This window comes from Gopherus flavomarginatus, chromosome 9, assembly GCF_025201925.1.
Source record: "Gopherus flavomarginatus isolate rGopFla2 chromosome 9, rGopFla2.mat.asm, whole genome shotgun sequence".
NCBI lineage: Eukaryota > Metazoa > Chordata > Testudines > Testudinidae > Gopherus > Gopherus flavomarginatus.
In genome coordinates, this window is record NC_066625.1 from 89910508 (window position 1) to 89937525 (window position 27018).

General features: G+C 49.0%; 1 protein-coding gene across 10 annotated transcripts in view; it reads right to left on the minus strand.

Moving 5' to 3' along the window:
* Positions 1-14639: 14639 nt before the first annotated feature.
* Positions 14640-27018, minus strand: part of TLE3 (TLE family member 3, transcriptional corepressor) — a 47917-nt gene continuing 35538 nt past the window's right edge. For 7 of the 10 annotated variants that reach the window (XM_050967557.1, XM_050967554.1, XM_050967556.1 and 4 more), the window contains 10 exons: positions 26218-26370; positions 25654-25786; positions 24967-25157; positions 23880-23956; positions 23070-23319; positions 22597-22844; positions 21725-21872; positions 18658-18808; positions 17732-17808; positions 14640-17186 (listed from right to left, as the gene is read on the minus strand). In XM_050967557.1, coding sequence (XP_050823514.1) covers positions 17079-17186; positions 17732-17808; positions 18658-18808; positions 21725-21872; positions 22597-22844; positions 23070-23319; positions 23880-23956; positions 24967-25157; positions 25654-25786; positions 26218-26370 — 1536 coding nt within the window. In that variant the 3' untranslated portion in view covers positions 14640-17078. The remainder of the gene's footprint in view (positions 17187-17731; positions 17809-18657; positions 18809-21724; positions 21873-22596; positions 22845-23069; positions 23320-23879; positions 23957-24966; positions 25158-25653; positions 25787-26217; positions 26371-27018) is intronic. The other 3 variants (XM_050967560.1, XM_050967555.1, XM_050967559.1) reach the window with 1 other exon arrangement.

Sequence of the window (27018 nt, forward strand, 5' to 3'; positions counted from 1 at the left end):
CAGCAATTAAAGAGCCCTGCAGCCCAAGCACCAGCCCACCAGCCCAAGTCAGCTGGCACAGCTCAGCTGTGGGCAGCTAGTTACTGTGTAGATGCATCCTTAGGCACTTTTGAAATTTGTACCTGTAAACTCAGGGGCATGTGACCAGCTAGGATGGCACCTCTCACCAGAACACACCAGCGGGGGGGTCAAGGCAAGCTGGAAGAGAGCAGAGCCCATTGAATGAATAAACTATGTGCACTGGGATTTCAAGGGCTTGACTGAGTATGAGTGGGGCAAGATGGCATTTAGCAAGGCCAGAGAACAGGATGTTGCAGTAACTGAGATGCAAGATGATGAAAATTTGGATGAGTTTTAGTTCTGTGGATGGTCAGGAAAGACCGTATTATGGCAAGGTTATGCACAAAGAATCAGCAAGATTTAGCCATAGTATGGATGTGAGGCCCTAGAGAGAGGTCTGAGATGATGCCCAGATTGCGGCTGGGGAACAAGCAGGATGATGTTGTTGCCCACGGTAATCGAGAAAGGAGGTAGCAGCAGGGGGCTGGAGAGTTTAATCAGGTTGGATTTGAGCTGGTGGTGTTGGAGAGACAAGTCTGAGGTTTTAGTCTGGTCAGAAAGAGGCGAGTTTTGAGTAGAGATAGAGCTGTGAGTTGTCAGCACAGCGGGGGTAGCTGAATGAGTGTTTGCAGATAAGCTTATCCAGAGATAAGATGTGGAGGAAGAAGAGAAGGCAGAGCCCTGCGGAATGCCAGAGAAGGGGTCTGGAGAAGAAGCCTCCAGAGGGCACACCGAAGGAATGAGCCACAGTAGGGGCAAACCAGGAGAGGAGAGCCACAGAAACTCAGGGAGGAGAAGAGTTCCAGAAGAGCGTGGTCAATCAAAGGTGGCTGATGGGTCAAGGAGGATGAGGGTGCAGTGCTGGTTCTGAGCTTTGGCTAGGAAGAGGGCATTCATGACCTCGGGGAGAGCAGGTTCAGAGGTGTGTGAGGGGCAGAAGCCAGATTGGAGATGGACCAGGATGGAATGGGAGCAGAGGAGCCCCAGATGGTGAGTGTAGACAGCATGTTCAGTGAGCTTAGAGCTGACAGGGCGATGGGGTGGTAGCTGGCGAGGCAAGGGGGTGAAGGGTGGGCTTTTAAGATGGGAGCGATTACAGCATCATGTGTGGGGAGGAGGAAGAGCCAGAGGAGGGAGTGGTTAAGGAGAAGAACAAGGGAAGGGATGAGCAAGGGAGCTGAGGCAGAGCAGAAGATGGAATGGGATGGGGTCATTGAGGCAGGTGGAGGGGACAGAGCAGATGAGCAATTTCTGTATGTGTGACAGGAGACAAGGCGAGCATTGTAGCAGGGGAAGGAAAGAGAGGCAAGCCGCAGGGGGAGAGGATGTATTTATAGGGATAGTTTTGCTGATAATTCAATGTTAGCACCAGGTATAGCCAGTAATAGCCAGCTGGGGTGTGGAATCCAAGACTCCTGCCCAATTCCCGACTCATGAGACAACCCAGCCTTTTTCATCCCATTGGTTGCCTTGGCTTTACAAAGAGAATTGGGATTTCCCATGGACCAGACCATCCACTCTATGGCCTAGCCCATCGAGCCCAATATTCTGCTCCAGACTGTGGCCAAGAGCTGCTGCTGCAGACGAAAGAGGAAAGCACCCAACTGTGCACCGACCCTCCTCCTGCCCTCACACCCCACTCCCCGGCCCACTTTTTGGCACTCCTCTGTGCCTTACATAACTGATAAAGAGCTTACTGGGGCTTGGTGCTCCATATGGTCCTTTTCTTGTACATCTAATCACAGTGCTATTGGAGCCTTAGGGTTTGATTAGTTAAGTCAGCAAAACAATCAACAGCTTCTGAGTGTTCTCCTGAACTGCTCCTCTCAATAGAGCTATTTGTAACTGTGTTTAGGTTGGCAAGTGTTCGATCGTTTTCAGTTTCAGTTGTGTGCAAGCGTGAGCGAGTTGTATTATCAGCTCACCCATCACGAACCAGGGTGTGGAGAGTTTTGCATTTTGACTTTTATGTGCAACAATAAAAACTTGCATTGTAGCAGAATGTTGGCTGGTCAAAGTTAGACACTTGAATTCCGAAGGGTTGTTTCATCTCAGCTCAAGAGCAATAATGACTCTTTTCTACAAGACGAATTGGTGACCAGCCAACTGCCTCTGGGGCAATTCCTGTGTCGTGTTGAGCCCGCTGGAATTTACCTTTTAAAAAGAAATAAAGGCAGGAGGAGGAGAGTAACATTCAAATGGCCCCATTCATTACAACTTGCTCATTAGTTCATCCATTTACTGACAGTGCACAGGTACAGCCAAATCCTTCATCAAAAGAAAAAAAGCTCTCACTTTTTTTTTCTAAGCCAACCACAGCCTAAAAGAAATATTAGGTGCATACAAGCACATTATCTTCTAAAAGCCCCGAAGAGCGATGGATGTTTTCAGAGCACAGGGCTCGAGATCTAGCTTAAAGCAAAAATTAATACAATCTCAGGCTCTGCCCCCAAAATGAAACCCCCTCTGAGCATGTGTATTGACTGTGCTCGTTTATCTCATGTCCTCTCTGCTGCGTGGCTCACCAGTTAGCAGCAGCTGCACAGGAACCTGGTGAAAGCACAGGGCAGGGCCTCAAAATGGCTGGGTTTGAGGGAAATCGCTAGTGAAAGGCTCGATGGCCAGCGAGGGTCTCTCTTTAACCAAAGCAGAATGGGGGAACCCCTGCCACATGTTAGGGGCATTAGCAGTGTGTGCAGTGACGCTTGGGGCACGGGGGGGGGGGGTTAGAGCGCCATGGCACTGGCAACACTAGTTTAATAGCTCATCCATCCGCTCTTGTAAGAGGATTGGACACAGTGTACTAAGGACTAGAGTCATACAGGACTTCGATGTCTAATGACCACTTCAGGAGCCTGAATCCCAGAGTCAGGCCCCAGTGGGATTCACAAAAGTCCACTCAGCTACCACTGAACCCTGACTGCATCTAAACTCTCTCAGTGCCTACATCCTTGCAGTGAAACTCCCAAGGCACATACGTTTCTTCCTGTGCCAGTATGCAGTGCTGCCCCGCGCCAGGCAGCCAGACGCCCAAGGCTTGGAGTGATTCACGAACCAGGGGAAGATAGGTGCTCCTCTGCTGAACTCGCCTACAGGGCCCATGCCAGTCAGCACACTCAGATCTCACCTGCCAGCTTGGGCCCCAGACAGGGGAGCGGGATCTCCCTCAGGTGAGGGCCCAAGCTATTGGGCTGTGGCAAATGCTACAGTGGCTGCCTCGGCCTGGCCAGCTGAAGCCGCTCTGCTCTGGATAGTAAATAAATAAAAGTCATTGGAGCAGGGAGACTGTCTCCTGGGTCTCCCCCCACCCAGCTGAGTGCTCAAATGACCAGGCTGCAGCTTGTGAGAGCTCTCTGGCACAGTGGCTCTCTCTCTGTATTTCTCTGTGGTGGAACAGCTTCAACAGGGGAGACTGAGGCAGCCCCTGCAGAATATCCCATAGCCTAGTGGTTGGAGCACACTTTCAATCCCTTCTCTTCTGCAGGCAGAGAGGGAAGGATTTGAACCAGGGCTTTCCCCATCCCAGGCAAGTGCCCAAACCACTGGGCTAGAAGGTAGGAGGGAGTGCCACTGCCTTCCTACAATAGCCTAGGTGCTGAATGCCAAGAGAGGGTTTGCAGCCAAGAATCCCAACCAGAGGGAGGTGCCTGTCGCAGTGAGGGGCCAGGATCAGCACACCCCCCTGCGCTTGGCACCTCCCATTGGCTAACCTAGGTGGCCCCTTGCCTGGCATGCTGGCTTTGCAGAGCTCCCAGCATTTCCAGTGGCTACAGCAGGATGCAACTGATCACCACCAGTTCCTATGGAGCCATCCCTGTGCACCCAGCAGCTCCCCCGGGGTGTGCACTATGCTCTGCCCTGGCCATCCATCGGGCTCCTCTGCAGGCACTGAGCATGCTCAGGAGCTCTGAATCCACTGCTGTCCTTAACTCTGCCCATGCCACGCCAGGTTGATTTGTGAATCTAGTCCTGAGATCTAGTCACTTCCACCTCCAGCAACTCTGCCAAATTCCTTCTTTGCCGGTGGGTTTTTCCAACAACGCACAAAGCTTCACTTGCTTCAGGATGCGTGTTGCAAGGGAAATGAAACTGCCCATAAATAACTCTGGTATGAAATCATTAAATACTGAAGAGATAAGCCTGACAGCTTCATTACTTGACTTGGGCTGTCCACCCATTATTAGAAGGTGGGATTTCACTCGCAGGGAGGCATAGCGCTTGATGCTCGTTCCCAAGGAAGCTGTCTGCCCTCAGAGTGCTTGTCTTGGGAAGAAGAACAGAGATCACTGACCCATCCCAGGAGAAGGAGGCCAGTCACTTAGGACTCCATAAGCCTGGGCTCCACTAGCGGGAGGGTTTGAACTAAGATATGTAACTTCAGCTATGTCGAAGTACCTTAGTTCGACTCACCTGGCTGTCCTCATGGCGGCAAGTCAACCGCCACAGCTCCCCCATCGACTCCACTTTCTCCTCCTGCCGCGGTGGAGTACAGGCGTTGATTCGGGGATCGATTTATCACGTCTAGACGAGACAAACTGATCCCTGATACATTGAACGCTACCCGCCTATCCGGCGGGTAGTATAGACATACCCTTAGAGGAGGCACAGCTCCCTATCTCTGTATCAGCGAGGGGAGGCTTTCTGAAAGCATCTGCATATGTGGCAAAACCAGAACACTAGCAAATCTTGGCAAATGCAGAGAAATCAAGGCAGGCATATTAATGGTAGAACCCAAATTCTAATAGCCAATAGAAGGCAGCGAATGGGGCCCAGCCCTGCAAAGAGGTGGTTACTTACCTGTAACGTGGACAGAAGGCACAGAGCTTGAATCCTGGTGTCTTCTGCATAATTCAGAAACTAGGTGTGAGTGGTGGGGTTGGGAGGAGGGGGCAGAAAACAGATTCCCCCAAAGTCCAAATCCTACAAAAACTCCTCCTAAAAACGAAACTACGTAAGAAACAGTAGAATAAAACCAAACTCTATCCAATTTCTAAAACTTGTGTCTTTTAAAAATGTGTCAGAGACAAGAGGACACTAGCCACTCTGACTCAGACCACGTGGCAGTGAGAAGGAACTGGAGAAGCAGCCATCTTCCCTGCCATTTAGCTCCTCAGACAAAACTCTGAACTTGTGCGCGGACCAACAGCCAAGACTCCTTTAAAATCCTCCAGCTCTGGCCACATGGGGCACATGTGTAACCCCTCAGTGGAGTATAACAGAGACCATCACTCGGAGACCCTTTCCTTACATTAGCAGGCCTTCGTCACATTGCCACTCCCATTTCCCACTGTGGCACCAGCGGCAGCCATCCTAAAGCCCTAATGTAGGTGAGGCTTCTGCAGCCCTTTTTACCACCATAGCGACTAGGCTTGCTCTGAACATGTTTATTGGACTCCATGTTGAAAGTAGCTGCAGGAGCCTTGGCTCTGCTAGGGCATTCATCACTGCACAGGCTGACGGAACAGCAGGACATTTTAAAAAACTCTCCCGAGTGTCGATAAGCCCTTGGGAGTCACTGAGCTTAGTACCCTAAACAAGAAAATGAGCCATCAGCTCAGTGGGCTTGGGCAGCACTTTCTGAGCCTGCACACGGATGGCGTCTATAACTCTTAGTGAGTGGTCAGTGGGGGCTGCACCCAGGAGAGCTGCAGGGGAAGACCCTGCCTTGCTACCTACCTTCCTTTCTAAACTCCCTCCAGGATGCTACCCGAAGCTGCTAGTGATCCACTTCCGCTGGATGTTCGTATCCGCAGCTCAAGCTGGCAGCTGATTCAGCAACCATCCTGCACATTATGCGGCTAGTTTTGATTGGTCCCTCACCACCTATAGCGCAGGTCAGAGAATGGTAGACGCGGACCATTAAGCCTACAACGTCATTAATTCAACCACGTCTCCACACAGAGTTTTTCACTGGCTTTGCTGCCGAGGACCATCACCACTGATGGCAAACATCTCACCATTGACCGACTCTGAGCTAGAACTGTATTAGTAGGAGCTAGTGTCTCCAACTGCTGCAGCAGAGTTTTTTGGACCTTCACATGGCTGCTGGACAAGGCAAGCTTCTCCAGCTCAACCGCAGTCTAGCCATGAGGTGTTCATGCCTCCTCAGCACAATGCAACTTGAAAGATGCAGGGCATACATTTCATGACCATGTAGTCTGATCTGCTGCATAACATAGGCCATAGAAGCTCTCTCAGTGATTCCTGCATCACACTCATAAGTTCTGCTTGAGCTAGCACAGACCCTTTCAATACTCAGTGGTGTTTTTAATAGAAGCAGGTACAGTACAAGCTGGCACTTTTAGGAAACCACCATGACCTGCGCTCCCAGGCTGCAGATAGCCTTTATTTGTTCTTGGCTGAGTTATAAGCAGTTCAGCAGGTACTGCAGATGGCTTGGGTAATCAGTGAACTGAACGGCTTGTGAATTGAAAGAACGTAGTTTTCTAGCTCAGAATTGGCAGGCAACTCCCTACCAACTACTGTACTTGCTCCATGTAGCCAAGAAAAAGAGAAATGCTTTTAATGGGTGGCATTATAGTATGTGGTTTTATTGTCTCAGGTGATGCAACATGTCCTCTTGTAACAGGATACAATTCAGTGAAAATGTGTAGCCAACAGAAGCAACTTGAATACTAAAGCCAAAGCAGCATTCACTATCCAGGAGCTTTCAGCACCAGCATATGGTCATTAATTTGAAATCAAGTCAGATTATAAACTAAATGTGGAAAAAAAAAATACTACAACCTGAAGATCACAGCCCAACAATTTCAGTTTGTAAAACCTGAAACGGCATAGATGGTGTCCAAGCCAACTGAGAGGATAGTTGGAATGAAACAAAGGAAGATAGGAGATTAAAACAAACGAGTGCATCCACACACACACACAGCTTTATTACTGCATGGCAAAATTGTGTAAGTGTGAGGAATGTCCGGTGTGGCAGAATTGCCCAAAACACAGTGATATTTGAGAGCTAATCAGACACAATCCATGGAGAAGGGTGGCCTCAGGTGGGCTTTTCACTTCTTACTGGTTTCCTAGAAAAAACAACATTTCTTTTCCAAAAGACGTGGAGACCTTAGTAATACCAAGAGCTTCAAAATAAACTAGTGATTTGAGATGTCCAATTGGAGACATCGTTAAAGGCCCCAATTTTCAAAGGGTGGGTGCTCAGCTCTCTCTCAAAATCAGGGCCTTTAAAGTACATCTAGTACTTAGGGCTTGTCTACATCACAAAGTTGCAGCGCTGGTGAGGGGGTTACAGCGCTGCAACTTAGGAGGTGTACACATCTGCAGGGCATCACCAGCGCTGCAACTCCCTGTTTGCAGCGCTGGCCGTACTCCCGTTTTGTCTCGGGTGTAGAGGATCCAGCGCTGGTGATCCAGCGCTGGTAATCAAGTGTAGACACTTACCAGCGCTTTTCTTGACCTCCGTGGAATAAGCAGGTATCCCAGCATACCTGAGGAAGCCTCTGGTAATCAAGCTGGTCTCCTTCCCCGGTTTGCTCTCGCATTCCCCGAACCCCGAGCAAGCAGGTCTCCTTCCCTGCGGTTTGCTCTCGCGTTCCCCGAACCCCCCTGCAAACCGCAGGGAAGGAGATCTGCTTGCTCGGGGGTTCGGGGAACGCGAGAGCAAACCGTGGCGAAGCAGGTCTCCTTCCCCGGTTTGCTCTCGCGGTCCCCGAACCCCCCTGCAAACCGCAGGGAAGGAGACCTGCTTGCTCGGGGGTTCGGGGAACGCGAGAGCAAACCGCGGCGAAGCTGGTCTCCTTCCCCGGTTTGCTCTCGCGTTCCCCGAACCCCCGAGCAAGCAGGTCTCCTTCCCTGCGGTTTGCAGGGGGGTTCGGGGAACGCGAGAGCAAACCGCGGCGAAGCTGGTCTCCTTCTCCGGTTTGCTCTCGCATTCCCCGAACTCCCGAGCAAGCAGGTCTCCTTCCCTGCGGTTTGCTGGGTGGTTCCGGGAACGCGAGAGCAAACCGCGGCGAAGCTGGTCTCCTTCCCCGGTTTGCTCTCGCGGTCCCCGAACCCCCCTGCAAACCGCAGGGAAGGAGACCTGCTTGCTCGGGGGTTCGGGGAACGCGAGAGCAAACCGCGGGCAAGCTGGTCTCCTTCCCCGGTTTGCTCTCGCGTTCCCCGAACCCCCCTTGAAGCCACCCAACAGCGCTGCAGTGTGGCCACATCTAACACCACTTGCAGCGCTGGTTGCTGTAAGTGTGGCCACTCTGCAGCGCTGGCCCTATACAGCTGTACTAATACAGCTATAACAACTAGCGCTGCAAAATTGTAGATGTAGACATACCCTTAGTCGGGCACCTAAAACTGAGGCACTCTAAAAGCACAAGTCACTTTTGAAAAACTCAGCCACAGTCAGGGCTTGGACTGGGCCAGGTCAGCGACCTGACACTTAGTTTTGAAGGTCTCATATTGGGCTCCAGAATCTGAGCTTTCATTAAAAACACAAGGCAAAGTCTAGCCCTTGCGGGTCACAAAGAGAACCTTGACAATGTGAATGAGTGTAAACTGATGCAGCCTTTCCTGCCTGCATTTGCAGAGAGCCTGACACAATAGCTCTGAAAAGGTGAATTGCATTTGTATCCAGGGAGGTTAACTCAGATGCCGTTGATGATAGTTTAAAATGTGGACATTTACATTATTTCATGGCTGATCACAGCATGAGAGGGGAGGGAGGATTACTGATTGCACAAGCTACTGGGAGTGGAGCTCATCATGGATGATTTTTAGGGAAGGGCCAATTGTTTTTAGCCGCCCTCTCCCATCTAAACCATGCAGCCGAAAGGCCAGATGGGAGGAACAGAGCGTGGGAACCATCTGAGCCCCACCAAAGGGAAGCCAGTGCCAGCAGGGCTCCTTGTCCCTCTGAGGGGGAGATATTCCTGCTGAGCTCAGGGCTGCCCTGTCTTCCAAACAACCAGCCCAGCCACACACAACCGGTGCAACCATTTAGGCAACTAGGCAGCTGTCTAGGGCGCCTAGTGGTTGGGGGCGCCTAAAAGCCCCCTCAGGCGAGGAAGTGGAGGTGAGCGGGGGGGGGAGGTGCACGGAGAAGGTTGCCCGCAATAACGAGGGGGGGCGCATAGGGGAACAACTCCCTGCCCCAGCTCACCTCCGCTCTGCCTCCTCTGCAGAGCACACAGCCCAGCTCTAAGTCTCCTCCAATCGGCGCGGCAAGCCTGGGTGGGGAGGAGAATTAGAGCAGCGCCGGCGTGCTCAGCGGAGGAGGTGGAGCCGAGGTGAGCTGGAGCGGGATGCTCAGGCAGACTTAGTTTCCGCAGGAGGTCTCCCCAGGCAGGGTTAGCTGCCAGGGGGTGGAGGGGAAGGGGAGAAGTCTCCCCAGGTATAGTTAGTTGCCATGGGGAACAGAGGGGCTAGCTGTGGCAGTGGGGGGTAGCTGTTGTGGGGGGGCTCCCTGGGTGGGGGGCTGAGCTAGCTGCCGTGGGAGGGGGGGTGCGGGGTGGAAGTTTCGCCTAGGGCACGAAACGTCCTTGCAGCAGCCCTGCAGCCACACAATCTGCGGAGTGTGGCAGCTCGTTTTTGCACTGCAGATTGATGGAATTTAGCTCAGGGCTGGAACTTGGTGAGTACCACCCATTTCCTCCACCACCACCCCTAATTTGAGCCCTGACCATGGCTTTTTTTTTTTCCAGCCAGAGGAAAGCCCCTCAAACACTTGCAGAGGCTGCAGTGATATGAGAAACGCAGAAATACCCCTCAATGCCACTAAAAATGCATCTTCACCAGGCAGCATTTGGGCAGAGGGCCTGCAATGAGCCCCTAGTTGATTACACATATATCGACAAGGCATTAGGAGGTGCCCGTGTGCATTAGTCAGAGTCACCTGTTAATCTGTTAAACTGCCCCAGGAATGATTTAAGGGCGATGCAGCTAAAACGTACTTGCAGCCAGCTGTCGATTCTGTTGCTTTGGGACGGATGAAACCCTCACTATAGAAGAGTCAGACAAGACTCTCTATGAAGACTGAGGGGGGGTGGGGCGGATGAGGAGAGGGAGGGACACTTGATAAATTTAAGTGTATTTTTATACAATTGCAGCTAATAGTTTTCAGCAGGCAAAGCAAGCTGCAGTTTTTGGAGGGATTAAGCCAAATTAATTATCTAGTACTGCAATTTTCCACCAGGATCCAGCAAAGCACTAGCTCTTGGGACTGGAGAGACGATAAACATCGAACAGCAGACACTGCGAGGACTGTTTTATCTATGTCATTTGAAGTGATGACACCCTTCAACCAAATAAACAAAGCAAGGAGGAGGGGCACGTTGTTAAATGAAGTGTCTAACGAAGAGACTACTCCCCGCCACATCCCAGACAATGGTAACGCACAATCATTCATTATAACTCAATTACAGTAATTAAAACTGGTGGGATGCAGCGGCAGAACAGATGAAGGGAGTAGTGCCAACAAAATTTACACTCCGTGTCATCAGCTAGAGATAACAAGAGCTGATGGCGTCCCAGCGCCTCCTCATGCCATCTGTTCCGAGAGCCCAGGCTGAGAGACTGGCATTAGGTGCCACAGCAACTGAGCGTATGGTGGAGAAAAAGGGCTTTCATAACTTCCTAGACATGGCAACAGCCGGAGCGGAGACAATAAGCAAACACTCACCCAGACTGCAGCAATACCTGGCCTGCCCGACGTTCTACCCACGCGGCTGCTTGCATTCTGAGCCAGGAGTTGCTGGACTCCATAAAGGTTGCTTCCTGCTCACTGAATACGCCGTCACGCCCGAAGAGAGGCAGGGAAGCTGGCCCCAGCAGGGCAATAGGCGCAGGAACTTTCCTGCAGGATGTCAGCTTGAATCCAGCCCAGCGCAGATAGAGCTGGCACTGGCTGATGCCCATTGGGTAGCTGATGCAAAATGAATTGGAGGAGGGTCTTAATCTAATCCCTGCCAGACAGTTGCCCACACCTGGTTCAGCAGCTGGGCCCTGAAGCCAGCCCTGCTCCTGAGATTCAGGAGCACCCTGCTTGGTGTTAAGTGCTGGAGAAGGTGCTGCCCAACGCAAGCTTCCCCCAGGGAGGAGAGACTGGTGCTAACTGAACAGGAGGATGAAACTAAGCTTCCCCCCACCCGGAGAGGTCAAGTTTGAGCTACACTGGTGGAGTCTCCGGTTTCCTGGTCTGTGCCTCAATGGCAGATACAGGAGTGTCAGGATGGGCATGGAGAGTTCAGCGAAGCAGAATTGAAGCTGCCAGCATCGCACATCTGACCGTCTCAAACATAAGAACTAGAGGTCACCAAATGAAATTAACAGACAGCAGGTTTAACACAAACAAAAGGAAGTATTTCTTCATACAACACACAGTCAACCTGTGGAACTCATTGCTAGAGGATATCATGAAGGTCAAGACTATCAAGTTCTTTTTTGAACCATTATAAGTACATAGAGGACAGGTCCACCAATGGCTATTAGCCAGGCTAGGCAGGGATGGTGTCCCTAGCCTCTGTTTGCCAGGAGCTGAGAATGGGTGACAGGGAATGGATCACTTGTTGATTCCCTGTTCTGTTCGTTCCCTCTGGGGCACCTGGCACTGGCCACTGTCAAAAGACAGGATACTGGGCTAGTTGGACCATTGGTCTAACCCAGTATGGCCGTTCTTATGTTCCCTCTCTTTGTGAAGCCCTTACACAAGCGAGCGAGCGCGTGTGACACTGCTGCTGCTTTCATGAGAGGATGGCACGGATGAAGAGCAGATGAAGATTAATGAAAACAATTATTGTTCACCAAATATAGCCTGAGAATGCTTAGACCTGGTAGCATTGGGTCTGGCTTTTCCCACTGCTCCAGCAAGCTCTTGCTTAGCTTAGTTAACAGCTAGAGGCCGGCATGGGACTTCTGAAAGACAGAACAGATGACTTCACAGCATCCCATCAAGCAACAGTGCAGGAAACCTGTGGAAAAGCAAGCTGCCTGCCATCTCTCCAGTGGGGTGGCACAGCTCCCTCCCTGCCAGGGAACACAACCATGATAAACACCACACAAGGAAGATAACAGGACACAACAAAATCTATACGGCCAATTTAATATGTCAGCAGTCAAGAGGCCATGGACGTGAGCTTTCTCCTGATAGATCCTCAGGAACAGAACAAAGTGCAAAGAGGAGCTGAAATAGAAACAAAAAGGCAGAGAGTCAATCGATTCTGAGGAACAGATTCCTCGCTGCCCTCCCCAAGTGTTTTCAGGTACATTTTTTCCATTCCCCTGGAAACGGGACACTTTTTTGACACTTATTTACTTTGCTTCATATACGGGGGCTGCTTGACCCAAAGAGTGTTAAACAGCAGTTGCTACAGATGACCTTTGAAATCAAAGCACAAAGCTTCCTCAACGAAGCACCTCATCAAAACAAGGACCAAAAATGCCGCAAGTCTAATTCAGCAGCCTGGGATGGCTCTCTCCTGAAAAAAGCTATTCTTTTAAACTCAGGTATTCAGAGCAACACCTAGCCTGTAGTAACTGACAAATAGGACACGCTAGGCTTGCACATGGTCAAACCATTTGCTAAGCTGCCAAGTGAGGTAGTGATGTCTTCTCTTTACGGTATTTTATAGCAACATCAGTCCAAAGCGGAACTAAAAGCATCTTTACAAGCCCTTATTAATATGCAAGATAAGAAATTAGTGCACACAGCTTGGAAAGCGATGAGAAAGCCCAGCTCATGAAGAGGGCCTTGCTGCTAGAGGGAAAGTGGAATTAGCTTATTCAAAAATTTATCACCTTCTCTAGTCAGTGCTTTTTGAAAGGTTACAGTCAAGCCAAATTAATTATAAAGGCCAACACATTGCTGGAAGTTGTTGAAAGCAGAACATCACAATACACATACATCATCAACAGTGCAACATAGGCTTGGTCCTTTAGTAACGACCCAACTCACTGGCCTCGTACAAACACATTTTTATGCCTGTGTGTTAAATTCTTCCAAAGTTTACAACAAAGAATTTCTGGTGATTTTTGTGTCGTTTAATAGCCCCATGTGTAAGTGCCTCATTCCATTCAGCTTAAAATCAGATTTAATGCACTCATAACCATTTATTGCTGTACATTATCGGAAACCCAAGCCACTAGAGTGCTGCTCCTGCTTTTTATTTCTCCCTCCCAGCAGGCTCTGTCATGTTCAATACATCACTGGGGAAACCCCTGTAGGATGTTACATATGTCCTAGTTCAAGAAAAGTGCTTTATGTCTGTCAGGGGTCGCCTGTTCTGAAAGCAATGGAACACTAGACATTTGCATCAAATAATTTCCAGAGACCACCAACTTATCACTACCCCTCTGAGAAATAAGAATTTGGTTGCACACCTACAGAACCCAAAGACTTTCTCCTCCCCGCAAATGGCATTGCATTACTCCATTTGTTAATGGAAACAGTGGCCTCACTCACTACCTAGACAGAACATGTGGGGTGCAGCAGGTATTTATGTATCAAAAGGGCAGAGTAGTGTCCATTTGCCCATGTGCAAGGCCACAGAAACCAACCAAAATTAAAAGAACCAACTTAATTCTACATCCACAGGATGTGTGTGAGGACCAAGACCATCCCGGGGTTGATCAGTGCAGAACTGGGGCAAGATGGTTCTAAGGAGAAACTTGCACCAAGAACTTTAAAGTATCCAGATTTTCTGTATTAATTTTTGTTCAACTTCTAAGTAAAAGGCAAACTCTAGTAGATGGTGGCCAATTCTCCGGTCTCTTGAAGCAGGTACCATCGTATTGCCAATACTAGCAGCAGTTGTGATCATCCTCCCAGGTTACTTCTTTAGTCTCTTCATCTGGGGAGGTGGGAGGAGAGGAGTAGCTCTGTACAGAACATGTGTTTTCCGAAATAAGACTGAATTTAAAAAATAGATGTGGAGGAGGAAATCCCATCCCCAAATCTATTGGATTACAGCACGCAGCCAGCTTCAAGGCCTGGCTGTAGCGTTATCATGACTTATGTTTGGAATCAAAAGCATTTTAGAAACATCTGTCACAGGAAAAGTAAAAAGTAAAATGCTGCAGAGGTACTTTGGAGTCTCATTTAGCAGCTCTAACGTGTTCTGTTGCCGGTTTGTCTTTCACAGCTGACTTCAGCAGTCATTTACATATCATAGCACTGAACAGTCACTCCCAGTCACCTTGGGAGGAGGAACATGAGCCACATGCTCTAAACTGCTACTCTCCAGTGGCAACAAGGATACAGCCTCAAGAGCAGGGAAGGAGCAACTACAACCCTACACACTGTAGGAGGAGCTGGCCCAGGGGATTGGTGCTCTGATCTCTGCTTCCTCACTGTCCCTTCAAGTCCGGCTACCCAGCCACTGTGCTCACAACTGGAGACAGGACAACAACAGCGCACATTCCTCTGGGGGTCCTTGATCCAAAGTTCTTCAACATCAGTGCAGACTCCCATCGACTTCAAGTGGCTCTGGATCAGGCCCGAGCTTAGCAGCAGTGGCCCAGCCTGTGACCACGGTGAGCAGGAAACTGAGATACTGACCCTAGGTTTCATCCCTCCACCAGCTAACGTGGAGGCTCACTACCCGTAAGAACAACAATGGCCATTCTGTTGGTTTGTTTTTATTAACAATTCAGTGCAGGTTTTCAGAGAGTAAATGGTTTATAGACACTTGGTTTTCAGTTGAGCTTCATTACATTTAATTTTTATTCTCTTTACTTTTCTTTTTTTTACAAAAACAGTTGTAGTTATTAACAGCTGTACATATTCTGCTACATACTTTGGTGTGAAGTTGAGACAGAGTGACTTAGCAACCCTCCACCTACTTAGTTAAACCCAGTTGATTTTTTTTTTTATTATTATTATTTAAAAAGCACCAACTTGCAAACAACCATTTTGGGACATTAGCTTGTGGTGTTATTAAAGTGGAACTTTGAGTGAAAATTCCAAAACCCGCTAACCCTTTCCAAGCTGGTTGTAAAGTGTGGCTTGTACACTGAAAAGTGGCTCTAAATATGGCATTCCCGGGCTCTGTGTTCATTGATTCTCAATAGATTAATTCATATGGGGGCTGAGAGTCAAGCTGGGTTTATTAGCACTCTCACATTATCACCAGTAATAACGATCCTGCAACTGGAACGTACTAAAATCATTCCGCAGATGATGAGCAGGCCATAAAAAAATCCGTCTCCTTCTGCTATCGCACTGCGGAACAATACAGTGAACAGAAAAGAGTAAAAATGTGTAGCCACTAAAAATAAGCAGATCTGACTCTCGTATGCATAGAAAGCAGATCCACTGAACATGGTGCCATCTTTACATGGTCATTTTTCTGAACATAACTGCATTTCAGATCACCACTCTTTTTTAAAAGATGCTTTTTTACTTAAGAGCTTTTTGTGACAGTGCATAACAAATCAAAATTCACACTTTTTGCATGACAGGCAAGTTTCTTGGAATCAGAGGTGCATCATCACTAAAGTCTCATGGGGTGCATACTTTTTGCCTTTGAAATTTCCCTTGTTTTTGTTCTGGTGGGAAAAGAAGTCCAATCTTAAAATGTGAGACTTTGGAAAAAAATTCCCATGAACTTTACTTTCACCCCCAAATCTATGTTCTCCCCCACCCCAAACCAATAGCTACTGCTGGAGGGTACTGCTGACGACTTACAATTCAGACGTGATGCCGAATGGACGTCCAAGAACAGAAAGTTAAAGAACATCTCCAACTTTATTGTTCGTTTCTTCTTTTGTACTATCACTTTCAAACAGGTAGTTTTCACCATAACCCTAATTATTTTTGACCAGATTAAAATCAAAAATTAAAAAATAATCCATAAAAATGTAGTATAAAAATTCTCTTCCATATGCTACAATACAGGGTGAGCACTTCTGCTACACAAATACTTTTATTTCCCGTTTATTTATTTAACCTTTTAGTACAAAATGTTGACACACTGGCCTGTGTGGGGATGGGTTTTGCTCTGTTGGAACCAATATACCAAAAAAGTGACAAGACCATAAAGCCACAGACCCCTACCAGAGACAGCCCCTTGACCCACCTCACACAAAACCTACTTGTTAGTAAACTTTTTTTAAAAAAAGAATTGTATTTTAAAAGGTTATCAATTCTAATTCTTTACTTTCATTTGAATACAAAACACATAAGTTGCTATTATCTTTCGTGGCTCCCTGAGCTGAATTTTACTATGCTTTCTTTGAAATTATTCCTCATCATTTATGTCCGAAGATCAAGAAGGGCTTGAGCAGAAGTTTCTTAGAACATGGACTTCCTGTTTTCTTCAAACATATGAGCACAAAAATCCATAGAAAAAATTTGATTGTTTTGCCGATGTCACATCAGTAGCTGAAGATCTGACCAATTTAACTTCAGTCCATACAGTGTTCAAACATTTGACTAACACACCGAACAATTCACATGTACGACAGTAGGAACAACTTCCACCAGTGGACATCTCTGCTCAATCTGGTTACAAGCTGCAGGTCGAAGTAGTATCTCAAATAGATACTGGGGGAGGGAATTGCCACCACCAAACCGATCAGTGGAATACAATTACAGCAGACAAAAAAAATAACAAATAAAAAATACACAACTAGTGTACCAGGAGGATTAACCTCACCCTTTCAATTCTATTTACTAGTCCGTTATTTACATTTTTCACAAGTCTTATATAGAGCGCAAAAAAAAATCACAATAAAAAATAAGTCCTTTATAGTGCCACCAAAGCGCAGACAAAAGAACAACAAACCAACCCCTAAAACCAAAACAAAACCTGTTTAGGGCTTCAAAATGTGTTGTATTCGCAGACCTCCAAATAAATCCAGATATGCCACAGCTTAAAATAAAAGTTGCTGAAACGCATCAGTCCATGTACATTACTCTGAGTCCATGAAGATCCATATTACACAGCCTCTCAATGCATGGCTGCTCTCCTTTCGTTTTCCTACATCCTTCAGAATTTTGCCATTGTCTTGTCAGACTCGAGCCTAATATTCGGAGTTGACAGCCCTGTTAAAATCCTTGTTTAATAGATGACCTCATAGACTGTGGCCTTCTTGTCACCAGAGCCTGTAACAATGTATTTGTCATCTGCTGAAATGTCACAACTTAAGACAGAGGAGGATTCTTTCGACTGTAGAAGGAAAAAACAAAAACAAAACAAAACAGAAAAATCAGTTCAGATTCTAGACCTTCCATTTCCAACTGCGTTTGACTAAGGAGAAAAGCTTCTTTGTGCTGAGCCAGTTGCTGTTATTTACATGCAAAACAGTGATAAATTTTAAAGCTTCAGATGCACCAAAATACACTTTTCTGTCAAGTTCCTTTCAGCCACATTCAGTCATTTTTAGCCAGTGGGTTCTCCCTTCCCAGCTCCACATTTTCTGAGAGATACTGACATGACGGCTTGCAGACATCCCTGGCCACACTGCAGAAGAGCGAAATGTTACATCTGCCCCGTTCCTGAGGTAGGTGAGCCAAGTTTTTAGTTTCTGTACCTTCCGCACTGCACAGACCATGGCGTTAGACCCATGCTTGGAGACCAGAGGTCACTCTCAAACCTGGCTCGCTGCAGGCCAGCATTTAACATGGCTCTGCAGCTGTAATGGCTCTCCCCATTGCACAGCTGGTACAAGAGGGACAGATGTCCGAAAGGTCCAAGCAAGGGAGCCTTCTTACCTGGAATATGCTTGCTCCATATGGCGTTCTCCAGGCGTTGAGAAGATTATCTTTTCCTGTACTCACAAACCATTTACCTAAACACACAAAGCACGGCATCAGTTCTCCCACACCAGGGCAGGTCAGACACAAAAGCTGCAACTTATATTGTGTAGGTTAGTTTCACAATGGGAACATTATTCCAACGGTGGGTCTTTTCTGAGCCAAGCCTCTGTCAGCTCGCAAGCAGGAGATTATTAATGACTGTGAAATCAATGTGTGCACGGTAGAGAAGGTCATACACTGCCCCTCTCTATTTCTGAGCTGAGCACACATATACTAACAATTCCTACCAATGAAAAGATCTGGCAGAACCCTGGCAAGTGACACTACGTTTCCTTGTATTTGCTATCTACATATGTACCAGTGTGGGATTATAGAACAGAAAAGGCCATTTTATTATCGTTAGTACCTTTTAATCAACCGCTTTGATAAAATGACTACCACCATTTGCTGGCCATGTCACTTCAGAAGGCAACTGGCTTATCTCTGAGGATAGCAGCAAACTGGGGTAGCTTAAAATGTGACATTTTTAGTAAGATGATACACCACTCCTAAGCCTTGGCTTTCAGGCAGTGCTTTTTCCCTCTGCTTTGGTTAGCGAGTTAATATGTGGGCAGGACTTTGATTAACACAGTTTTCAGTGCTAAGCAATATCACATCACACACACCTTCAGTCCAATTGAGCAGGGAGGTTGTTTTACCACTAGAACCTACAATTTAACCATCCTCCTTAGAAATCCTATTGGAAGTCATATACACATGGACCAAATAGACACAATCTCTTATGGAACTGCTCAGGATGGTAGTTCAGAGAGGTCCCAATTCAGCAGGGACTTACCCACATGCCCAACTTTGAACACACCAGCAGCTCTGAGGTAACTTACCACAGTAGGCAAATTTCAGTGAAAGGACGCAGCTCTCATGCAGGTGAAGCTGGTATTTATCCGGTTTGGTGTGGTGCAACACCTCAACGTTGCTGCTCTCCATGCCCACGGCAAGCCACTCACCGGTGGGGCAGTAACCCAGCGAGAAGATCTAAAGGGATATTCAAACAAAAAAAGTCTTAGAACCGTCGTTCATCTCCTCACCGGCCAAACTTCCGCAACCCACCTTGCTACAGACATGGTTTTTGCAAAGAGAAAAGGTAGCAGCAGACTCACAAGCTGTGCTGGAGACCACCAGGGTGTTCATTTCCCCAGAGAGCAGCCACGGTATGCTCAGATGCATGGCACGCTTCTCCGCCCGGCCCATGTAGCAGGCCGCAACCATGCTGGGGTCACTGTCACAACAAGGAAGTAGCTGAGACAGCTACTCTGGCGTCAGTTGTGATGTGGACATCCATCAGCGACAGCCCAAACTCGCACCATCAACTGCCCCACAGCAGCCACATGGCAACTGTTAGTCATCGCAGACCTCACCCAGATTTAAACAAGCAATCTCAAGGCGAAGATTTCTATAGCCGGAACTACCTATTCACCTGAGAATGCCTCTCCTTGGCTGCTGAAGTGTATTTTCCTTCTGACTGAGTACTGCCCTGGATATGTCTAGTCCTAACCTAACGAGAACAGAAATAACTGCACACTTCGGGGCTGGCAGAAACATGAGCCCAGTTCCATATAATGAATTTCCCCCACCCCAGAAAAGTAAATATTTCCATCGCCACCCAAAGCTACAAATTCTTTGAGCCCTGGTGACAGAGTCCAGGAGCAGTAATTGCTGAGGAAAACTGTTTACATAACGTATGAATTGATCTACTTAAATGAAAGGGGAAAAAAAATCAATGGAGAATTATCTAGGAAACCGCAGGCCCTTTCTCCCAGACCCCTATGCACACTCAGAATCTTAGTAGCCAGGAACTAAACACTGATTATCCTGTTTTTCTTAACTTAAGCTTCAGTGCAATTAAATACGAGACTAAGCTCCTGCAAGTGCTGGATTTTCCATGGCTTCTGCAGCCAGGCGTTCCTGACTCCAGCTCTGTTGAAAGCAGAGGATCAATTCAAAAGGCACATCATGAAACAGGAACTTTTTATTTAAACACAGATTTGTTCAGAGAGATTCTGGTACCTCACCGATGGAGCTGGAGTGGGTCAGGAGCACTGTTTCCCTGGAATGGCAGAAAATTCCCTGCTCTTCATTTATAGCCTTGTGCTATTCCAAGTTGCAGTAGAACTGAATAAAAATTAGGGCCTCTATGCTCTCTCCTATACCAGGAGGCACACATACCCTGGGTTGATATTAAATGTGCGTCCTTGATACCATAACTGACAGCAAGATCGAAGATTCAACACAAAAAGTGGTTTGCTGAGTTTGGAAGGAGTCTGCTTCAATCACCTAAACTACTGACATTTCCAATCCAACAAAACATGAACAAGCGACAAGGGATTTTCTTCTTTTGAATCTAGCACTGTAGCCTCAAATGCAACCTACTCCAGGGACAGGTTTCCAGCCAGAGTATTTATGGAGGTGGACAGAATGCGTCTTTCCAGCATTTCCCAGCATCGGAAAACTCTGCCCAGAAAGCAGCAAGATTAACTGGGCTCTAAGTCCTACCTGGTCATGGCCTGGAAGCCACAGCAGCACTGACTGCATGGCACCATGCTGGCCAGATTCCCAAAGTCAAGCATTAATACAGTGGGAACTCCTGACAGGTAGAGCCTGGGGTTTAGCAGCTGAGACACTCTCATTCAGCAGAGCCCTCAGACATGCATTGTTTCTATTCCCTTCTCAGGCACTTACTTACAAGTTTAACTAGCAATATGGGGTCTGTGGGAACTGATGTGCAGTGACAATGGCCGCCCTACCTCAGGTATTTGGAGTAAGCTTCAGACTACTGGACATTCAGTTAAATAGAAACTGGAAATCCTACAGGAAGTTGGGAATTCGTATCACTTACAGCAGCAGCAGACCTGGTTAATCCAGCAGGGGTTTGCTCACCATTAAGACAACAGCATTTACCAACAGTAAGATCTGAGGTACCAGTTTACCCCTAAAGAGGTAACCCAATGAAATTAACAGGCAGTATGTTTAAAGCAAACAAAAGGAAGTGCTTCTTCACACAATGCACAGTCAACCTGTGGAAGTTCTTGCCGGGGTAGTGGCAAAAGCCAAAGGTGTGTGAAGGCCAAAAGTATAACAGGGTTTAAAAAGAATTAGATAAGTTCATGGAGGACAGGTCCATCAAAGGCTATTAGCCAGGATGGGCAGGGACACAACTCCATGCTTTGGGTGTCCCTAAATCTCTGACTGCTAGAAGCTGGGACTGGACAGCAGGGAATGGATCACCCAATAAATTGCCCGGTTCTGTTCATTCCCCCAAAGCATCTGGCACCTGACAATGTCATAGATAGGGTACTGTGCTAGATGGACCACTGGTCTGACCCAGTCTGACCAGTCTCATGTTCTTAACTATGGCAATTGTGCGGTACCTGTTGACAAATGCTGGCTTCTTAATGGCAACCACTGCTCATGTCATTGATTTATTGACAAAGGAAAGACCATGGTGTTTAATTTGGACATCGCTAGTTTGTATATTAACAAGGAAAAGCACCATTCCCCTCCCACCCACAGCCCACTAGGGACACAAACCTTCAAGCAACGCAGTCGGGTCTGCCCACTGCCCCATCTTTGTAAGACACTCGAGGTGCCAGAGTTGTGGCACCCTCCCCTTCAGATTAATAAGAATATTAAGATGCATCCTGCCAGTTGCCATGGAGATCCTTGAATGACATTTCAACACAGAAGAGCATCAGCCACAAACTCCAGCCAAATACTGGTGATACCAGATAACCTTAAACCCACTGGTTAGAGCAGAGCCCACCCTGCTCCGGTATCAGTGCCCAAGGAAAGAAACCCCCCATTCATTAGAAGCCACAACAAGATGAAATTTGCAATAGCCTGGTATCAGGCAGTCTTCCCTCCTCTAGAGGCCAAGAGAAACCCAGGGCTTACCTGGGAAGTGAAGTCATGCTGCTGGAGCTGTCTTCCTTCCCTAAGGTCCCAGGAACGCACTGTGTTGTCCAGGCCACCTGTCCATAACTTTGTACCATCATGCGAGATATCTATGCAGCTTGCGCCATCTGTGTGGCCTTGGAATTGCCTGTAAAGCAAAAATCCAACACACAAGAGGAAGGGGTTTAGAAATCTCAACCAAACACAGTTGTGTCTCTCTCAGCGCTTGTGTTGCTTTGCGTTACATTCAGGGATCAACAACAACCCATCAGTATCTGTACAGTCACTCCAAAGCCGAGACAGTTGCTAATAAGGAAGCTGGATGCCATGTTTATACAAAAGAAAATTGTGCGTGTGAGACGATACAATCTAACAAATGAAGCTGCACAAATTCCAGTCTGTTCTACAGGCCACGTACTGGCAGGGACTTAACTGGGAAACAAAGTAGTCGGGCTTTTCCAAGCTCTTCCCACAAAACAACCTCTCCCATCTCTCAGAGATGATGTTTCAGGCTCTGACACCTCCACCGGTTTGCACTCAGTTCCCATTTTCAAGGGTTCGTAGCAGCTAGAAACTCGCTTTCCTTTCTCAGTGAAAGCTGAGACTTGATAACAAGAAGGAAGCTTGAGAGAGATGCCAGCGGACACTGGTCCAGTTTGAGCTCTGATCACTATTTACATATTGCCCCCATAATCTAAACTAACACTATTTCCTTTCCTTTCACATACTGCCAGACTTTCTGCCATCTGTCTTCTTGAACAACTCAAGAATGTCCAAAAATTAATGTTTCGGTATGAAAAGCACAGAATTCCAAACACCAGCCTCACAGTTTCACACTGGCGTCTTGGCAACATCCATTTCTGAAGACTCACCTAACCAGCGTTTGGTTGTGGAGATCCCACACAGCAATATTGCCGTCGCTGCAACAGGAGAAGCAGACTTTTGCATCAGGGCTGATTGCCAGAGCGTAGCATGCTGGGGCAGAGGAGGTCAATTCAGCCTTGATCCTTGGCGTCGGGGAAGCCAGGTCCCAGATCGTAAGCGTACTCGCTTCCCCTCCCACAATCAGGGTGCGGCCGTCGGGGAGGAGTTTGCAGGAACGGATGTAGTTGTCTCTGTTCTGCAGGAATAAGAGATGGTGCTAAGGTTACTGGGAGGTTCTCGTCCAACACGTCTTGTAACAGGCATAGGGGAAAAGTAAGTGACATTCTTTCTGCATGGTCAGCATGAGCAAGCTCATGATGGTTCTGAAGCTAGCCAGACCGGATAAGGTTAGCAAGAGCACACACACGGCAAAGCATCAGTAGACACGCATACCCATCGACATATTCCGTCTGCAACTTACCAAGCAATCCAGCTGCGAAATGGGACTCTTACTGCCTGGCTGGCTGATATCCCAGATCTTCACACATCCCTTTCCTCCGGTGTACACGTGTCTGGTTGGATTGCTAATGGTCACAGCACATACCACCTCCCCGTGACTCAGCGTGTTGATCTGCCGAGCGTGCCTTGGGATGCCGGGGCCAGCAAGGGCATCATGGGGGAATGGGACCGGCTGCATCTGCCCATCAGCACTTACGTGAAACGAGTAGGCTCTGTAGGGGAAGGACGAAGGTGGAGTGGAGGGGAGAGAGGTTTGCACACATGGCAAAAAGGTACAGAACCCACAGTCATCATGTAGTTGCTTGACTGTTCTGATGTCTGGACTGTGCACCACACGGCAGGACAGACAGCAAGGTCAGACTCCCTTACCCAGGGAGCACGCCCGTCAGTCCCTGACTTCTGCGGGGACTTTGAGGGAGCTAAGGGAGGCCAGAGTACATAATCACAATGGTCCCTTCTGGCCTGGGAATCTATGATGGCCCCTGCAGCTCTGAAAACATCCACCTGGGTGCCCTGTGCGCCCAGTGACGTGATTGCCTGCAAACCTGGGGACAAGGCATCGAGCACTTTGGAAGAAGCCACGTATCTTTCACACCAAGGCCGGGCAGCATACACCTGTCTGTCCTGATTCTGACCAGGGGGAGGAGGGGAGAAAACAGGACAATGGGCACATACAGGAGTAAAGCAGCAGGAAACTGGTGGCGAGGGGAGGGAGCAAACGCCCCGTGTCACCTAACCATAACACAGCATAGGAACAGAAAGGGTGGCTTACGGCTTCCCGCCAGGTATGGATGCAAGGCTTGTGGGGAGACCAGGGCCCCTCATGGGCGGATGCGGGTCAAAGCCGACCTGTAAAACAGACAGAAATGGCCTCAGATGCTGGCTACTGAATGAAACGTCCCCGCTTCTTACACACACCAGCAGTGATACTGAGCCAGCTCCCATGTGGCACTGGAGTATTTGGAAGGGAACAGACGTGTTGGGGCTTTCCCCAGTTTTTTGCATTTCACATCACTCATGCCCTTAGGACAGCTGATTAATAATAATAATTCCATACTGATTTCCTCCCCCAGAAATGGGAAGCTACTGCCAGGATTACCCAGGGTCTGGGGAGCTGCAGAACTAGAGTGGAAATCCAGTAGGAACAGCTGCTCCACAATGTCCTGCTGCTTCCAGAAGGCAAGGGACCCCAGGGCCAAAGCCAAGATCCTTTCTCCATGTTCTGATCAGCCGATATTCAGGCAAGCTCCCAACAAGCCTACAGGAGAGCATGGCTCCGGACTGGTTATAAGTGGGCAGAGACCCCTAGGATCTGGCCCCAAAAAAACAGACCCTCCTAGCATTGTTTGAAAACATCGGCACCTGATCGCAAGCAGATGATTCTGAGATCAAGACACATGCTCAGTTTACACGCCCCTGCAAACAGGAGTCAGGGCTGGTCCCCAGGGGCGCGGTGCCCTGGCGGGTCCCACTAACTCCAGTTCAAATGGAGGCTGCTCTCCCGGCGCCCGCAGACCCCCGGACAGCACATTTAGTCCCAGCATTGAGACTTGCTGGGTTTACATTGCAGGTGTTGGCACTGAAGCCAGGCTGTTCTCCAAAAGCCCATTAGAGGAGCAGAACCAAAGGCAGCTGTTTGAAAGCATCTGGCTTCACAGCAGTGACTCACTCTACCATCCCCTCCGCCGCCCTCCCCCCCCCCAGTTGTATGATGCTGACCGGGTGGGAGCCCAGAGCTGAGCACACCAACAGCTGATGGGTGCACTCTAGATTGCCTGAGCTGGGAAGGCAGCCGCTAGGGAAGACACCGGCCCTCCCCCCCGACACAACCAAAAGAAGGAGCTAAAAGTTCTACGTACAGCTCCAAAGCTCACCATTGGCGATCGGCCATAGGCGGCGGCAGCGGCGGCGCTCATCTGGGGCGGGATGTTGTGGAGCCCCGCATAGGCCCCCGGACTCGTCAGAGAGCCGTTCATTTCATGGTGTCCCATCATGGCGAAGGGAGCCGCATAGGGGCCAGTGATGGAGATGGGGGTCCTCAGGGCAGATGCTGGAGAGGAGGAAATTGACGATCACTAGATTCACCTACCAGGCACCTGGGAAAGCTGTAGCCTGCTAAACTACACCCACAACACCCGAGTCCTTGGGGGCATCCTCCCACCCGTGCTCCTGTCTCCCAGGAAACAGACAGCTCTATCGGGATGAACATTAAGTCACAAACTAGCAGCGTGTGGTGGGTGAAGAGCTGGAGAGCTCCACCTACCAGAGGAACAAAGCCCAGGAAGGGCTCTGCCATGCTTGGCTCCAACCTCCCCAGCACATTTCAGTGACGTGGCAGCACAACGCTGCCGTTCTGACACCACGGCAACGGAGACTGCAATGCGGCTCTGCAGCGGCTGACTCAGTATCGCTGCCATAAACCATCGAACCCTCTGGCATTTAGCGTGCAGGAGACCCCAGTCAGAGTCAGAGCTACACTGCGCTAGCAATCACAGAGCAAATCCGGGCCTCTCCTCCAAAGAGCCAACCACTCTAGGAGCACATACCCAATGGGTCCATGCCCGCTGGTTTGCCCGGCACAGACCGAAGGCCTGGAGTGGTACTCGTCCCAGGAGTCGGGGCTTCATTCCTCGGCGTAGGAGTGTTTGACTTGAGCCCAGGCGTGGATGATTTGTCATTCTGGCCAGAAAGAAGAAAACCCATGAACGGATGTGGCTTAGTGAGTAGCATGAAGAGGCCCTTCTCCTTTCACTGTGCCCTGCTGCCCTGCCCTCAGGCCCCAGCACTGCTGAGGAGCTACTCACAGAAAGGTGTGTGCCTCGCTCAAGCTCACTGACTGGAGGTGAAAACCAGTGAGGACAAGGCCATGTGTTGTTGTCACTGAGTTCACAGGGTCACGTAAAAGGCTGGTCTCTCGGGATGATGACATGCTGACTCACTGTGGTTTCGCTTCAAGCCAGCAAGCTCGAGCTAAGAACGCACCTTTCCCTTGGGAAGACGTGGCCAAGAGGTTTAGACACCACATGACCAACCTCCTTCCAAAAGGTAGGGACAGCCCCAGCCCTCCCTGCAGCGCCTGGCTGCTGCATACGGGGCGCCAATCCACCTACATGGCCCAGGTCTTTAGTCTTCGAGGACGGCGTACTGCTGGACGAGGCGACGGAAGCAGGGCTGTTTGGAGCATCTTTCTTCAGCCCTCGGGTTTTGTCTATCCCGTTCTCAGGCGGCGAGTGGGCTGGGCTGACACGGGGTGTAGCTGGATCCTAAAGACAGGACGGCATTTAGCACCTGCCCAGTGGCAGAGGATGGGGAAAGCTTTCACGTACTCGCTTGTCCCAGTTTTCAAAGTGCAGGAGGGCCATGGCCATGCTGACCACGCAATTCTTCGTTTCACATGCTGTTGTCGCATTCAGATACAGGAAGGGCCCAAGTTTAAGGTAGCCCAAAGAGAGAGTGTTTAAACTAAAGTGGGAAATGGACTGGCTGCGGGAGGGGACACGGCTCCTTTCACTTCTGGGCTTTAGTTCAAAGCCGGTATCAATGCAGTGGCCCATGTGAAAAGAGCTAGTGCAGGAGGGGCCGCAACACAATGCGTAGCGACTGGGCGTCTGCACACAGACATACTGACAAGTCTGACTGATCAGCGCCTTGTCGTGGCTACGCCAGGACAAGCCAAGGGAAGGACAGGCCTGGGAACAGGGCAGCCTTTTCCAGCTCAGGACTGGGCCTGCCCCCGCCACAGCTATCCCTGGCCTGTGGGGACACAGTACTTGGGTCTCAATATGGCCGCTCTTGGAAAGAAAAAGGCAAGGTCAGGCCTCCTGACAGCAGACCGTGGTTTGTGATGGAGATTTACGGCCTGCATATCAAGTCTGGTGCCTCAATCCAAACCCTGCCGCACACCCCCCCCC